The sequence below is a fragment of the Juglans regia genome, chromosome 9 (assembly GCF_001411555.2).
Source record: "Juglans regia cultivar Chandler chromosome 9, Walnut 2.0, whole genome shotgun sequence".
In the NCBI taxonomy this organism is placed as follows: Eukaryota; Viridiplantae; Streptophyta; class Magnoliopsida; order Fagales; family Juglandaceae; genus Juglans; species Juglans regia.
The window spans coordinates 16,533,733-16,550,972 of record NC_049909.1 but is presented as its reverse complement, the minus strand read 5'-3'; the positions used below and the strand labels follow the sequence as shown (position 1 = coordinate 16,550,972).

At 38.4% G+C, this 17,240-nt stretch overlaps 1 protein-coding gene across 1 annotated transcript in view; it reads left to right on the top strand.

Moving 5' to 3' along the window:
• The window catches only part of LOC109002567, a 113,484-nt gene that overhangs the window by 20,594 nt on the left and 75,650 nt on the right, over positions 1 to 17,240 (top strand). The window contains exons 10-21 of the mRNA XM_018980364.2: positions 2,536 to 2,706; positions 5,003 to 5,095; positions 5,578 to 5,902; positions 6,107 to 6,211; positions 6,291 to 6,386; positions 7,045 to 7,112; positions 7,591 to 7,711; positions 7,797 to 8,003; positions 8,112 to 8,315; positions 8,403 to 8,512; positions 9,394 to 9,490; positions 9,608 to 9,706. Of these exons, the coding sequence (XP_018835909.2) occupies positions 2,536 to 2,706; positions 5,003 to 5,095; positions 5,578 to 5,902; positions 6,107 to 6,211; positions 6,291 to 6,386; positions 7,045 to 7,112; positions 7,591 to 7,711; positions 7,797 to 8,003; positions 8,112 to 8,315; positions 8,403 to 8,512; positions 9,394 to 9,490; positions 9,608 to 9,706 (1,696 nt within the window). The remainder of the gene's footprint in view (positions 1 to 2,535; positions 2,707 to 5,002; positions 5,096 to 5,577; positions 5,903 to 6,106; positions 6,212 to 6,290; positions 6,387 to 7,044; positions 7,113 to 7,590; positions 7,712 to 7,796; positions 8,004 to 8,111; positions 8,316 to 8,402; positions 8,513 to 9,393; positions 9,491 to 9,607; positions 9,707 to 17,240) is intronic.

Below are 17,240 nucleotides of genomic sequence, written 5' to 3'. Positions count from 1 at the left end.
CTTGTCCTTGGGCAGCAGAAGCCACAGTTGCCGTCCTGTAATTTTCGTGAGATTGCTCCAGAATAGCTTGAGTACTAAGACGTTGTTCTTCGCGAAGCAACTCACCAAAACAAATATCAAGAGGAACAAGAGATCTGTTCAGTAGAGAGGAGCGAACATATTCATATTCCAGGCGTAGTTTCATAAGAAACTGATCACGCCGGCTAGTCTCGTGAAGAGTCTGAATAGTCGAAAGAGTGGCAACAGGAACATCCGCTATAACCAAATCAGTATATTCATGCCAAAGAGTTAGAAATGCTAGTAGTAGTCTTGGATGGAAGACTACCATGTTGAAACATGGTAATCACATGTTCTAACTGAAAGCGACGAGCATCATTAGCTTGATGATAAACCTTCTTCAAATAATTCCACATGGATTGAGCAGAGTGATGGGCCCGCAAGTTGGTAACAATATGTGGCTCCACCGAACCAAGAAGCCAAGACATAATCCGAGCATCAAGTACAGCCCATGAAGGAGAAGCCCCGAGATCTTTGGATTTATCAGTAGTGGATGTTTGGGCGACATCCGTGCATCAGTATGGCCCCAAAGATCTTTTCCCTTCAGGAAAAGTTCAAATTGAAATGCCCAAGTAGAGTAATTTGTGCCGGTAAACTTGACACACACAAGTGCTGAGTTCATCTCAAATAAATAAATTCTGACACAAAGCAAATCAACCAAAAAAATTCAAAGGATGCACATTGGTCAGCAATAGAAACCGAGAGACACAGAGAATTGTCGAGATTACCATGAAGACAAATAAAACTGCCAAAAAACAATTACCACATAAAAGTGCCGAGATGTCGAGAAAACAAAGATGCCGATATGAAGGCACAATCCAGAAAACAGAGATGCCCAGATGCCCAACCCAGAATTTCCGATATGCCAGATGTGAACAAAGGCTGCCGAAATTTATCACACTAGGGACAGAAGGTGCCGACAGCACCAACCCAGAAAACAGAGACCAAGCAAAAAGAAGCTTGCACGTCGGGTTCACTGAGAACACTCCAGAAAGCGTCGACAGACGAACCGAGGAGAAGAGAAAAAGAAAAATCATGCGGGCAAGATGGTACAGACGAACCAAGGATAAGAGAAAAAGCATCGACAAACGAACCGAAATATGAGATTGAGAGAAAAAAAATCAAGCGGCTCTTGATACCATGTAAAATTAAGTCAAAGTTCTGTATGAATAGCCGAATGCCTTGGCCTTGTGATCTTGGTTTATTATATAAACTGCACAAGAGTTCTATACATGGAAAGAAATAAGTATACGCTAATTCTATCCATATACAATTTGTCAAATATTATGCTAATTGTACAGAAGAGTAAATCAAGGAAATAAATAAGAAAACAAATATGGAAACAAATATGGACAGCAAAGCTGTCCGTTGACAGTTGTATGTGAAATTAAAAAGAAAAGAGTGAGGAATGACCTTTGTTTGGATTTTTCTTTTTTGGGTTTAGGATTGGGTTAGGGGTGAGGATGGAGCGCTAACGGTATGTTTGGGTAATTAGATGAAATGAGAAATTCTCAAAATTTCTCAAAATTTCCTTCCCAAACATCACTAAAAAACAAAACACTTTTCAATTTCAAATCTTCAACCTTTTCATCTAATTATTACAACTTTTTCAAACTTCAAAACAAAACACCAAAATCAATACAACTTTTTCAAACTTGAAAACAAAAATTATATTCAAACAACTTTTCGACTTTATAATATTTTTATTCAACTTTTTTTCTCATTTCTCAAAACCCAATAAAATATTTTAATTCAAACCATTTCACTACTATTTACAGAATTCTAAAATACTCTAAGGGCTAGTTTGGGTAGTGGGGCTATTCATTATTTTATTATTACTTTTCACTACTATTCATTACTATTTACTACTATTCAATATTTTATCATTACTTTTTCACTACAATTCATAGAATATCTGAGATCACCTCACTATTCAAATACAACCTTAGTGTCCAAACGAGCCCAAAAAGGGACAGGGTCCAAAAAACATCGTAGTGATATGAAACGACTTCATGAGCCTGGCCTGACATGCTCTTGGAGGAATAAACTCTGCTCGGAGCCTTTTCTATATAATATAATATAATATTATACATTTATAGTTTTCTAACCTGTCTTCTTGGATGGTTTGATTAATGTCATTTGATGGAAGGAATTTAATTATATTAGCATGTGCTTCAAGGTCTCCATTTCTGTGTTAAGCTTAATGGTGTTAGGCTGTTGAAATGACAGGTTTTTACATTTGTTAATACTTAATTTCCGTGTAAGTGACATATGCCTGATCTGTGACTGTATGCTTTTGGATTAAAATAAAGTCATATAAGAGGAATGTTCCACAAGATGCGGCCTTGTTGGCTTGTGGGTTGCTTTCTCTTCTCTGTTTTGGGTGTTGGAGTCTAGCAATTGTATTAACGTAGACATGTTTGGAAATTGAATATGGCTTTCTTTCAATATTTTCCAAGAAAACTATGTTTGGTGCAGTGGGAAATTGTCGTGGGAGCAGGTTTTGAGGTTGGCAAGCTTACGAAAGAAATATATCTCTTTATATGCTTCACTGCTTAAATCTGACCTCGGTCGGACTGTAGTTGATGACAACAAAGACATCGAGGAATTAGATCGTGGACTTGATATTGAACTCATACTTCAATGGAGGTATACTTTCTGGTCATAATATGTCAATTGTATTTTCTGACGGTTATTTGATATAGAAATGGTCTATATATGTGGGAACAAATGTGACTATATAGTTATAGTACTGAGTGCATCGTTTTGCACTCATGATAGCTAAGGACGGCACCATCCCCTGAACTTGCGTGCCTCCTTGGTCTTGCTTCTAGAATCTCCAGCATGGGTACCGTGATACTCAGCCATCAAATCTGGAGACCTTTCTAATTATGAGAGGTCATCATATGTTGATCCTCAGTTTCGTGTTCACATGTCAAGATATATGAATCTTCTCCTATTGACAATGATTTTTTGTCTTCATTTCTACTATTGTTGTTATTATTGTTATTATTTTTAATTAACCTGTGGAGTAATATTTTAGATCTCATGACAGGAGTGAAGGAAGTGATAACAAGAAGTACACACACTGCATACTTTCTTTGTAATTGTACTTTTTTTTGGATAATTACTGCACAGGACCTTGGGGTTCGCCCTTATTACAAACTGATCCTTGCAATAGAAAATTTTAAAAGTTGATCCCTGGGGTAATAATTGTGTATTTTATTACTTCTATGGCAACTCACCTGCCACCTCAAAATCAATACCACGAGGCATGTTTAAAAACTGCAATTCAACATTTAAAAAATCGTAAAACACCACATAATCACAAAACCAATGTAAGGTTAAAAAAATAAAATTTAAAAAGAAAACCAAATTAAAAAAAAAAAATGTAGCAAAATATAACTACATTTGGAAAAGGGGTCACGGGAGGGAGATCCCCACCGTGGGACGCAGCCACCCATGAGGAGGGGCAGGGGGATTTTCCCTTCCCAGGTTGCTGTACCCACCTCGCGGGTGGTCCTCCTCCTCTAGTTTGGCGGCCACTTACTAGGGGATCTCCAATTCACAGGGCCAGGACACATCCTGTAGAATTCCATGAGATGGGGAATCCCCCCACGTTTTTCTAGTCATTTAAAACTTTTATTTGAGTTTTTTCCTAATGTTTTAGTCTTTTTGTTCTTATGTGTTTTGTTTCTTTCTTACTTGACTTTTATATTTTTTTAATTCGTATATATTTTTTTCTAACTTTTGTTAATTTTTTCATTTTAAATTTCAGGGCAATAAGCTTTTTCTTTTTATTTTTAATTTTTGCAAATTTATAAGTATTTTTAAAATGTTAGGTTTTTTGTTTATATTTTGTTGATTTTTTTTCTTTACATTTTGAAAAATATATTATATGATTATGTGTTTTAGAGTTGTTTTCAGTTTTTCTAAATGTTGACTACGCATTTTGTTTCCTCACACTATTGGTACTAACACGAGAAGTTAGTGACACGCCATCATTTACTGTCGAAGATTTAACTGTGTGGATAGGACCAATTTGTTACAAGATTATTGCCCTAGGAATCAAGTTTTAATTTTTTTTAACTCTAGGGACGAATTTATAATTAGTGCAAGCCCTAGGAGCCTATGCAAGAACAATCCAATTTTTCACCAAGGAGCAAAAGGGCGCAACCCAATGCATACAAGAGGTATACTGGAGAAAGCACCTATCTAGGGAGAAGTAAAATGAAAAGACAAAAATTCTAGATGACGGGGAAAGTTAGAAGTATCATGAGCTAACATCCTGGCATAGCTTTTTAGCATCTGAGCATGGCATTCCTTCTAAATACACTGCATTCAGCTTAAAGGAACCTGCCGCCAAACTTCCATGCTGCACTGACCAACATTCTTACTTCTCTGACAAGGCAAACAACTCTACCATTTGTTGTCGCATAACCCATGCTACCCGGAAAAGATAGAAAACCCAGCCCCACATTGATCTAGCCACCTAGTAATGCACCTGAAGATGATCGGTGGTTTCCACATTGTTTTACCTATAAAAAGACAACGCCAATCTAGCACTAATTAAGAATGGGAAAAAAGACCAACAGCAATCTAGTATCACGACTCCCCTTTGTCTTGAATTATCAATAGTTAATATATTCTCTAATGCTGTTTAGCACACATGGCAAGCTCCTCTCAAAGAGCTTTCCAAAGAAAGAGGGGCATGCGGGATTTTAAAGGTTCTCCAGATGCAGTTCTATCTTTTATTTTCATAACAATGCTTACGTGCAATCCAAAATATCCCACACTTGCACACTTGCGAATAAATGCGCTTGTGAATGTAAAAACAGGCATGCATCCACACATACTTGCTGAAGTGGCTATGTGCTACAATACTCTGATCTTATTTGCTAACCTCTTTTTTCCAGTACTTTTACCGACTCTCTTTTTCATACAGGATGTTGGCGCACAAGTTTGTGGAGAAATCAATACGATCAGAAGATGACTCAAAGAAACAGAAACCAAAGAAGTCTTGGTGGCCATTCGGATGGTGAGAAATTTTAGCTTGAAACTAATTTTCTTCATATGTTCCAAAGTCTTCATATATGGCAATGCCTTAGGCCTGGTTTGGATAGAGAGATGCTTCCATCTCATCTCAATATCCAAACATCACAAACTCAAACACTTTTCGATTTTAAATTTTCAGTTTTTTCATCTAATTATTACAACTTGCTCAAACTTCCAAACAAAATGCAAAAAGCAATTCAACTTTTTCAATTCCCAAAACAAAAATAATATTAAAAAATAATATTCTAAAAATATTTTTACTTTATAATATTTTTATTCAACCTTTTCTCTTTCATTTCCTGACCCCATAAAACATTTTAATTCAAACAATTTTTAACTCATCTCATTTCAACTCAAATATATCACTATTATTCACAAACCATCTCAATTTATTTCATCTCAACTCACTATCCAAACCAGGCCTTAGAGTTTAGGGTGATCACCGAAATGCATGTGCTCTTCCAGGAACAACCAATCTTCGAAAGATGAAGATGAGTCATTTAAATTCAGTGAGGAAGACTGGGAACAGTTAAATAAAATTATAGGGTATAAGGAAGGTGAAGAAGGGCAGTCATATATCATTAATAACAAGAAGGATGCGCTTCATACCTTCTTAGAGCTTCACATGAAACATAATGCTTCAAGGCTTCTTGATGAGGCCCAGAATTATCTTGCTGAATTATCATGCGAAGGCCTTGATTGCTCCATAAAGCTTTATCCCGAGACAAAAGCCTTTGACATGAAACTAGGATCATATCGATTGTCATCTCCAAATGGTCTTCTAGCTGAGGTTTGATTTTCCTTTCCCTTGAATGTTTCAGATTGCTCTACTTCTGTCACTTGTCCAAAAAAAAAAAAAAAAAAAAAAAAAGAGAGAGAGAGAGAGAGAGAGAGAGAGAACAGAGAGAAAAAGATTGCTCTAGTTCTGTCACTTGTAGTTGATTAGTTGCGTCACAGTAGGGGTGTAACCTGATGTTTTCCCACCTGCTTGCAGAGTGCTACTACTTATGATTCATTAGTTGGCGTTTTCTGCTATAAGCCATTCGATAGTAAGGTGGACTGGAGCATGGTTGCTAAAGCTTCTCCCTGTTACATGACTGTATGCTCCTATTCTCTTATTCTCTGATTCTTCTTTCATAAGTTTGTGTTCTTTTACTGATTACAATTGTTTTGGCCAGTATCTGAAGGAATCCATTGATCAAATCATCAATTTTTTTGAAAGCAATACTGCTGTCAGTCAGACAATAGCATTGGAAACTGCAACTGCTGTTCAGGTCTTGTTCTATTCTTGCTGGTCCTTTGAAAGTTTAATTGGAGTTACATTGAAGTACTGGCCAAGCTTGCTGGAATTGACTATATTCAGAGAGGAAAAGCTTGACTTGATCACTGTAGATTGTTTTTTTTTTTGGAATCAATTGGGAGAGGAACTAAAAGGGTGGAATTAAGCAGCATTTAGTCAATCTGGGACTGGAGAATGTAAACAATAGTTAAGAACCCACAACCTGCTTATCCAAACACCGTGGAGTGTTTTGTTGGAAAGGAGTGCATATTAGAGAATCGAGAAGCTTATAATGTCAGTACTGGTGATCAACAGTGCTCTTGATACCTTGGAATGGTTCTGTTATTATTTTCATTTGGTGTGCTGAATGAATTGAACTAAGTTTCGACACATTATGAAGATTCAGAAAATATTTCCATGTTGCCCGTTGGATTAAACCAACCTGCCTGTTCCTTGTTTCAAATATTGATCCAAAAGTGGTATATGCTTTAGGGGTGGTTTGCCATTATATTTTGATCACCACCACTTAGAATTGAGTTTGTCTAATCCCAATTACAGTGCAGAGGCTTATACTTATTCTGTTCCAGCAACTATGGTTCGTTTGCTTCATTTTGACTTTGGTGTACTAAAGGTCTTTTTTCGTTTTTTCTTAGATGACAATTGATGGGGTGAAGCGCACTGCTCAGCAGCAAGTAAACAGAGCACTGAAGGATCATGCCAGGTTGGGCACTTTGTTTTAACTTTTGGCGTTGAATTTGAGTGAAAAACTTTTGTTATGAAATTCTTATTGGTGCTAGCTTTCCCTTGGTGCTTTTGGACCTAGATTTTGGAATGTTTTATCTTGTTATGGTCTGTTCTGTAGGAGAGTGTCTTGAGATGATAATCGAAGGCCTTTGTAAGTGATTAAGTTATTTTTCTAGTTGGAGATTTTGGCAAAATTTAAGCGTGCAAGGGTTACACCTCTTACAGCTTTGGAAAGTTATATGTACATGTTGTTGAGTAGCAGTTTGTTCCTTTTTCTTTCTCAACCCCCCGCCACCCACCAAGAAAAGAGGTGTTGGTTTTTAGTATTGTTGAACATTTATTTTACAGACACCCAACTGATTTATAATGCGTTTGTATTAAGGTTGGTGCAAATGGTTGGCAATTATTGGTATATTTTATCTACATAACCCATTTAACATTTTATATGATTGCAGGTTTTTGTTGAACTTGGATATTGCTGCTCCCAAAATTACTATTCCTACTGATTTTCATCCTGACAAGTCCCATGCAACAAAACTTCTGCTTGATTTGGGGAATTTGCTTATTCGGACACAGGTTAATGCACGGTATTGATTCCTAATTTTTTCAGTCTAGACTTGTGTAAGCTGAAATTCATGTGGAGCGTATAAAATGTAAGCAGGATGAGCATGAAGTTGGATCACCTGAGGAGCTCGATATGTATCTGCAATTTGATTTGGTTTTGAGTGATATTTCTGCTTTCTTGGTTGATGGGGACTACCATTGGAGTGAAAATCCTTCCAACAAGTATGATCTGTCTGCCAGCACTAGTGGTGTTGGTTTCTTGCCCCTTATTGATAAGTGTGGTGTAATTTTGAGGCTTCAACAGGTAATACCCAACATATTTCTTTAGTTTTGGCCCAGTATGGGTGTTCATTTTTATAATCTTGTCATGACAACTCATGCTATTGAAACTTACTTTATTTTTGATGTAAAGATTCGATTAGAAAACCCATCCTATCCCTCTACAAGACTTGCTGTGCGGCTGCCATCATTGGGATTTCACTTTTCTCCAGCTCGGTATCATCGACTGATGCAAGTGATGAAGATCTTTCAGGGGAGAGATGGTGAGGACTTGGATTTACTACTACCTTGGAATCAAGCTGACTTTGAAGGGTTGTTGTCCCTTCTCACATGGAAGGTCTCTCTCTCCACCCTTTTCACCCAATACTTCTGTATATACGATGGTATCTTCTGACATTGTTTCTCTTCTGTTTTCACGTTTTAGGGTGTTGGAAACAGGGAAGCTGTATGGCAGCGGCGATACATCTGCTTGGTTGGGCCTTTCCTCTATGTACTTGAGAGCCCTTTCTCTAAATCTTACAAGCAGCGTATCAGGTCAGAAGCCAATTTTTCTGAATTGCATGGATAATTGGCATGACTAGATCTTAACATTAATTGAGATTTCTGAAATATGGTTTAGAAAAGATGGAAATGTTCCTTCAAACAATGGAAATATTGGAGTGAAAGAAACTTTGTCCAATTAAAAAGCTCGTGACTCTTTACAGAACTTTATTGTAGGCTACTAGAAATTTAATTTAACAACCTTGTTGTGACTTGGAGAAACAAGAGCCGGTGAGGCCAGAAGAGCAATTGGTTGTATGTGCTTAATAGTTTGGCCAGATCTCCAAGTAAAAAGCTTGTTATCTTTGACAGATTATTATATTATATTACAATAATTATTTATTTAAGCTTGGAAACATGAAGCAAGGAGAGCTCGTGAAAAGATGAAATGTGTTGATAAAAATCGATGGAGCAGTTTCAGATATATCAGTTTGTTGAGCTAAGTTGCTCACCACGAAATTGATGTGCATCGCTGTTCTAAGTGCGTGACATTTAAAGATAATTTTTTTTTTTATAAGTAAAATTCTTAAAAGATAAAAATTGGAATATTATGATACGGTTGTTACACACAGATTGTAAAGTTGCACAGGCATTGGCATTTTTGTTTCAGTAATCCTCTTTCTTTCCTAGAAGCTGTCTTACTGTGCTTTTTGTTGTAATTCTCTTTGTTTGCCCACTTTTTTACCTGTTAACATTATGGGTACACATAGGAATCCTAAGTTGCTTCTTTGGGAAGGTTATAGTCTTACAAAACTCATTGTTTTGTATTTCAATTAGTCATTCGTAGTCAAATTGTATTAAAAATTTTCTGCATCTCCTTCCTTCCCATCTACATTGGTTTTAATAAATATATTGTATTGATATTCTTAATGTAGTTTACGAGGAAAGCAGATATATCAAGTTCCACCTGATTTTGTTGGTGGTGAAGAACATGTTTTGGCTCTTTGTAATGCTGCACAACCAATTATCAAGGTTGTAATTATGTCTTTATAAGTTACTACAGAGATAATTTAGCTACACCATACGTTTGATTATGATAGAATCTCAAGGGTTGAATATCAGTTCATATCAACTTTCATTTTTATATAGGTTGTGGAGGATGCAAATGCATTAATATTAAGATGCGATTCAGATGATTCAAGAAATGCTTGGCACAGCCGTTTGCAGGGGGCTATTTATCGTGCATCGGTAGATCAATTATTTAGTTCAATTTACCTAATTTGATTTTCTATTTTGAATGTCATTATCATAATTATCGTAGAAAGTTTCATGTTATGAGTGGGTATGCTTCTTTTTGTTTAGGCTTGAGTTGTACCTTAGGGTGGCAGGACTTTCCTTAGTTGCATTTAAATGATTTGAGTCTTTAGTTGATAGAAATTTGTTTTACAATTTGGTTGCTTTGCTTTGTGTAATTCTTGTCAAGTTTGGTATGAATACCTCTTTCCATTGTTTTCCTTCATTTATATAGAAAAGGGTTACAACCGAGCACTGATTCCAGTGCTTAATTGCTGTTGGTCTTACTATACACGCTAGTTGATATTTACACATTAAGTCTATTTACTGTACATGAATAGTCTATTTACTGTACACGTTATCTATTTATCTACTATGCTATCTAGATATAGAAAGCATCTCTGTAAAAGTATCTCTGTAACATCCCCCCTCAAATTGATGCTGGTGGATCAAGAAACATCAATTTGTCAACCAAGAACTGATGCTGGTGCCGAGAAAGAGCTTTAGTAAATATGTCTGCAGTTTGACGTTCAGTGGAAATGTGAGGGAGTGTAATCACATATTTGTCAAAGGATTCACGTATAGAATGGCAATCGACCTCGATATGTTTCATACGCTCATGGTAGATAGGATTAGCGGCGATCTGAATAGCACTGGTATTATCAGCATGAAGAGGAGTGGGATGTAGTTGAGGAAAACCAAGTTCATCCAATAAACCACGAAGCCATGTGATCTCAGAGCATGTGGAAGACATAGCACGATACTCAGACTCAGTAGAGGACTTGGAAACTCCGTCTTGCTTCTTACTCTTCCAAGAAATGAGTGCATTGCCTATGAACATGCACCAGCCAGTAACAGAGTGACGAGTATCTGCACATCCGGCCCAATCAGCATCACTATATCCCACCAACTGTAAGGAAGATTCTTTAGGAAAGAACAACCTGCGTGTAGAGGTGCCCTTCAAATATCGGATAATGCGACAGACAACGGCTAAATGAAGATGTTGGGGAGCCTGCATAAATTGACTAACTTGTTGTACAGCAAAAGAAATGTTAGGACGAGTAATCGTCAAGTAGTTCAAACTCCCAACAAGTTGCCGATACAATGATGGATCTGATAGAAGCTCCCCTTCTTCCTGACGAAGCTTAAGATTTACCTCCAAAGGAGTAAAAACAGAGTTACCCGATTGGAGACCACCAATGAAATAACGTCCTGCGTGTATTTGTGCTGATGTAACAATGTACCAGTTGGAGTAAGCTGTACCTCAAGGCCAAGAAAATACTGCAGGGGGCCAAGATCTTTCATGTGAAAAGAGGCCTTGAGATGCTGTTGTAATTGCTTAATTAACTCAGTATCGGAGCCAGTGATCACAATGTCATCGACATATACGAGAAGCAATACGATTCCTGTAGAAGTCTTGCAAAGAAAAAGAGAGGAATCAAACTGACTCCGAGTAAAATGAAAAACAAGCAGGTTAGAGCGAAATTTTTCAAATCATGTACGCGAAGCTTGTTTCAGTCCATAATGTGATCAGCGTAGCCGACAAACCTCTGAGGAAGGTGTAGCAAACATGCCGGGAGGTGGGGACATATAGATTTCTTCCTTCAAATCCCAGTGTAGAAAAGCATTTTTCACATCCATCTGCAGGAGAGACCACCCTTGCAACGCGGCAAGTGCCAAGATAGTCCGCATAGTAGTCATTTTGGCAACATGTGCAAATGTTTCTTCATAATCAATACCATACTCCTGTCGGTTCCCAAGAACCACAAGACGGGCCGTATATCTGTCCAGTGAGCCATCAGCTAGAAACTTGATTGAGTATACCCATTTAAAACCAATAAGTTTGACATCAAAGGGACAAATTATAAGATCCTAAGTATGATTGTCTTGAAGAGCTTGGATTTCCTCTTGCATAGCAAACATGCTTGGGTGGATGCCTGGGTATAAGAGTGTGGAACAGAAATAGTGTCGAGAGTGGCAGTAAGCGAGATGTGAGGAAAACCATACCTATCTCGTGTATGTGTAACCCGGGTGGACTGTCGAGGTATAGGAACTGCAGAACCAGATGACGGATCAGTGTCTGGAAGGGGCGTTGAAGAAGGGGGAAGACGTCGATGATTCACCATACCTGGTTGAAATCGCTTAATAGAAGAAGACACATCATCAAAAGCGGGAAGAAGAGTAATAGGAGGATCAGAAATAACCTGAAACTGAAAGAAATATTGATTTTCGAAGAATATCACATTCCGTGAGATTCGGGATTTATTTGCATGAGCATTATAACGAACAAATTCTTTCTGAGTAGGACTATATACCATAAAGGCACACGTGACAGGTGGCAGATGAACAAAACAAACACACCCAAAGGTATGAAATGATTGATACTCAGGAGATATGCCAAATAATCGAAAATATGGAGAATCATAATATAGAGTAGTAGTAGACAAACGATTTATCAAATAGACAGTAGTAGATAAAGCTTCTACCCAGAACTTAGAAGGTACAGAAGAATCAATCAACAAAGTACGAACGACATCTAAGAGATGACAATTTTTACGCTCAGATTCTCCATTTTGTTGAGGAGTATAAGGACAAGAACGCTAGGAAATGATCCCCTTTTGTTGAAGAAAAGTTTGAAAAGAATAAGATATGTACTCTCCCTCTGAGTCGGAGCGTAAAGTTTTAATACAAGTAATGAATTGTGTCTCAACAAGCGCAACAAATTTTTGAAAGTCAGAAAATACGTCAGCTTTAGAACGGAGAAAATATATCCAGGTGAATCGACTATAATCGTCGATAAACATCACAAAATAACGATACTGACTATGAGAAATAATAGGACTCACACCCCAAAAGTCAGTATGCATGATCTCGAAACAGTTAGAAGCACGACTACCATGCACAGGAAAATGTAAAGTTTTACTTTTACTAAGATGACAACAAGCACAATCAAAATATACAAGAGAAGAAGAAAAGTAATCTTTATTGCCCAAAAAACCATGTTTCATAAGATGAGTCAAGACAACAGAATTAGGATGACCTAATTTCTTATGCCAGACTTCACTAGTATTGGCAGTAGCCGTATAAGCAAGAGAAACAACATTAGGAATAGAAAACTGTAATGGAAATAAACGTCCTATTTTAGGCCCCTTCGCGATCACCGTCTCCAACACCTGATCCTGCACAAGATAACCACCACGAGAAAAGTGAATATCAAAATTATTATCTACCAATTGTCCAACAGAAATCAAATTGGTAGACAATTCAGGAGAGACAAAAACATCGCGAAATGAAGAACCCAAAATACCAACAACAGTAATAGGAAGAGTACTGCCATCAACAATTTGAATATTTTGCGCGCCTCTATACTTACGAACACCATGGAGACCCGTCGTATTACCAGTCATATGATTAGAAGCACCCGAATCAACAATCCAAAAAGTTGAGTTAGTACCCGTACCTTGCAGGCCTAAAGCCATAAAAGCAGACACAATCATCTGTTGGACCATTGCTGGTGTGAGAACAGATGAATCAGGGCTTATAGTAGGCGGTGCAGAAGATGAAGAAGGAGACTGTACAGCAGCTTGAAAAGCTTGGGATTGGCGATTCTGAGGCTGCACGCGACAGTCTTTGATGAGATGTCCCGCTTTCTTGCAGTAGTTACAAACTTTCTTCGAACAGTTGTGAGCAATGTGACCGAACTCCATGCAACTAAAACACTGCAACTTGTTTCTCTCTCTCCCTTGTGCTGCATAGGCGACATTCACAGCCTCAGAAAAGACATTCTCAGAAGTCATACACATCTGAGTAGATAATCATTGTTCTTCACGCAATAAATCTCCCAAGCAAATATCCAAGGAAGGAACCGGATTACGGTTCAATAAACTGGCTCAAACAGGCTCAAATTCTGGTCGAAGCTTTATCAAAAATTGATCGCGTTGACTCTCAGCATGAATCGCTTCAAGAGCCGCGAGGGCCGCCGTGGGAACCTTAGCATGAACAATAGCAGAATACTCACTCCAAATGTTAATAAAAGCAGAATAAAATTGTTCAATGGTCAAATTACCTTGAGTGTAATTGCTAATTTCCAATTCCAATTGGAATTTCCAGTGCTGTGGTCTTGGTGATAAATACGATGCAGATAGGTCCACATAGCTTGAACCGTAGTGAAACACTGAAGAGTGGTGACAAGATGAGGCTCAATCGTTCCCAATAGCCAAGAGATCACCTTAGCATCCTTGACCTCCCATTGGGCAAATTCCTTTTCATCAGTGGGAACTCGAACAGAACTATCAATATGATTTGATAATTCTTTTTCTTTCAAAAACATTTTAAATTAAAATTCCCATGTAGGAAAATTCTTTCCAGTAAAACGAACAATAGTATTTTCAATAGACATGATGAAAAACACTTAGAGAAATATGCTCATGTAGTCAATCCAATAAGCGGCATGCCTAACTCAAATTAGGATCAAAATAAGCCAAATCCAAAGTCACGGTAACAAGGGGGGGCCCAAGGTCCTAAATAAGTCCACGCCCAAAATAAAAGGCCCAGACTAAAAATAAAGGGCCCAAAGTCACAAGAATAAAAGGCACTTACGGACAAAGGAGAAATACTTCGAAAGCTGCCCAGAAAATTACGGAAACCAGTAGAGAGACTCGACTGCAACACAGCCACCCAGAAACTTTTGGACCGCCACAAAAAAAAACCTCCACAGAAATTGCCGATACTCACCAAAGGTGACACCCGCACGTCTTCAGCCACCAGAAACTACCTAGAAACTGCCGACAAGCACCAACAAACCACCCCAGACGTAGCCAACCACCACACAGCCACCCACAGAAGGAGTCGACCTCCACAGAAACTGCCGTCTGCCACAGAAATGGCTGACTGCCCCACAGCTGCCCAACCACCACGAGAAGGCACCAAAAGAAGGAGCCCACAAGGCAAAACAGTGTTCGCAACACCCAAAATAACTCCGACAGCCACCAAATACTCGAGCCCACAAGTGAAAACACCACAAGAGAAACTTGCGGAAACAGCGAGAGAAAAAAAAAAATTCCTCCCGTCGCAACACGCCAACACTCAAGGATTAAGATCACAGAAATGAATATCAGAGTAGTGGCTCTGATACCATGTCAAGTTTGGTTTGAATACCTCTTTCCATTGTTTTCCTTCTTTTATATAGGAAAGGGTTACAACTAAGCACTGATTCCAGCGCTTAATTGCGGCTGGTCTTACTATACACGCTAGCTGATATTTACACGTTAAGTCTATTTACTGTACACGAAGAGTCTATTTACTGTACACGTTATCTATTTATCTGCTATGCTATTTAGATATAGAAAGCATCTCTGTAAAAGTATCTCTGTAACAATTCTTGCTGGTGGAAGTTCTTTACTTGTCTCCTTATGAAAAGAATATATTTTTGATCAGTACTTCAAATTTCATTAAGAGCAAAAAGTAGCAACCCAAGTACCCAAGGTGTATACGATTAAAAGCATCCGATTAGAAAGGAGGAAAACAAAAACCAGCCACAGCTACTCTGAGCCGACATCCATACACAACATTTTTAGCACCATTGAATTAAGCTCCTCCACAATCTTCTCACATCCTTCAATTATTTTATATTTTGTTCCATCTATAAATTGTCAGAATACTAGGCAAACCAGAAATACGAAGAGAGCTTTTGGAAAAACTGACCATCTCGGTTCAGTCATTTCTCATTATCAAGGCCATTCGCCAATCTTTACAAGGAAAGTATATATTATCTATACATCGGAAAGTAAGTATTCCTAATATTCAACATCTATACATGGTAAATATTTAATTATTTTTGGTAAGTAATAATATTATATATATATATGTCAATAGGAGTAACCAAGTACACTGGACGTATACAAGAAAAATACCTAGCCTATACAAGAAAGCCCCTAATGACCCAAAAGCCCATGAAAACCTACCCAAAATATACAAAGTCCGATTTGGAAAACTATCGATACACCTCCCTGACCCCATCCCCTAGATTCCATGAAAAAATCCTCTACCCAAACATCCCACTACGAGAGCGTCTTCCCAAAGCCCTCCCTTTAGCCTTCCCTCGACTTGAGCTAGCTCCCTTTGTATCATAGTTGATTGCCTAAGAAAGATTCTTTAACTCCTTACTTTTCTTAAACTTAGATTTGGTTTCAAGCGTGTGGCTCGCCTCGATTGCAGTGAGTAGTGCTTTAAATTAGTCTTCATATTCTCCCTGTTCTCCATATGAAAGTCCCAGGGTTTGTAGAAATCCATTATCTTTATTCAGAATCCAATCTGTTGTTGAACCCGCTATATCATTAATCGGAGGAAGAGAAACCAGGGGAATGACATTATCCCTAGCCATAATACCCGATTGCACTCCCGACTCTAAACCTTCCCCCACACGAGGCACCAATGACAATTCTAAATTTCCCCCACGCGAGGCACCAATGACAAATCGATAATTTCCTTTTCGCCAAATGGTTGCTTGACAGGTATATGGTTGTTTTCCCCTCCATCAACATTTTGTGTATATGCTCCACCCCTCGACAATCCTTTCCGTGCCACTTTGTTTGACCCTATTGCTTCCTCAAGAGGGGAAGCACTACCATTTGTTACCCCGTTTGCATCTTCTAAAAGAGGCTTGACTGTTTCTTTCAAAATACTTGAGACCTTGGAGGTACCCCCGTTTTTAACTACAAATGAACCCTGGATAGGACCAACTACATCTGTAACTGGTGCATGAGACCCTACAGCTCCCTCATAAGGCATAGTGTGACACTGGCATGAACAAAGATGCCAGCGTCCAACAACTCTATCATTAACACACCCTTTGCCTGCACACTTTCCGGCACACTTGCTGGTACACTTGTACCCACGACTAGGTCCAACCCCTTATCCATCTTAATCATTAGATCTCTTACATAATCTATAACTCCCTTCAATTGAGATTTGACATCCCACAAGACCTCTTCCAACTCTCCCAAAGTCACTTGAGGTCTTTTGTCTCCTACAAGTGCTTTGCCCTTTCTTTCTATAGCTGAGCTGGTCTCGGCCTGACTACCCGTCAGTGACCTCAACACCGCTGCCTACGAAGCACCTTTGATTGAGGAAGGCCTTCCCACTGTTTTCCCATCAACAAACTCTCCACTTCGAGAAGTGGCTTTGGATTCGGTGACACTTAGAATGGACTGCAGAAAGCCTTTCCATCCAATGCCATTTGCGCCCTCTGGAATCATCAACAAACCTTTCCTCCTTCCATTACGGAATTCTGAGAGCTGCAGAAAACTACCCCTTGCATTAACATGATGTTGAATGCTAAAAACTCTATTACCCATCCTTCGCTCTCTGAAAAAACCTTTTCGGCAGTTAAGGTCTAAACAATTCTCAATCCCCTTAGCCACCCATGAAGCTGTCGTCCTTCCTAGATATATGAACTTAGCTATCCTTTTGCTACGTTCAGAAATGCGAA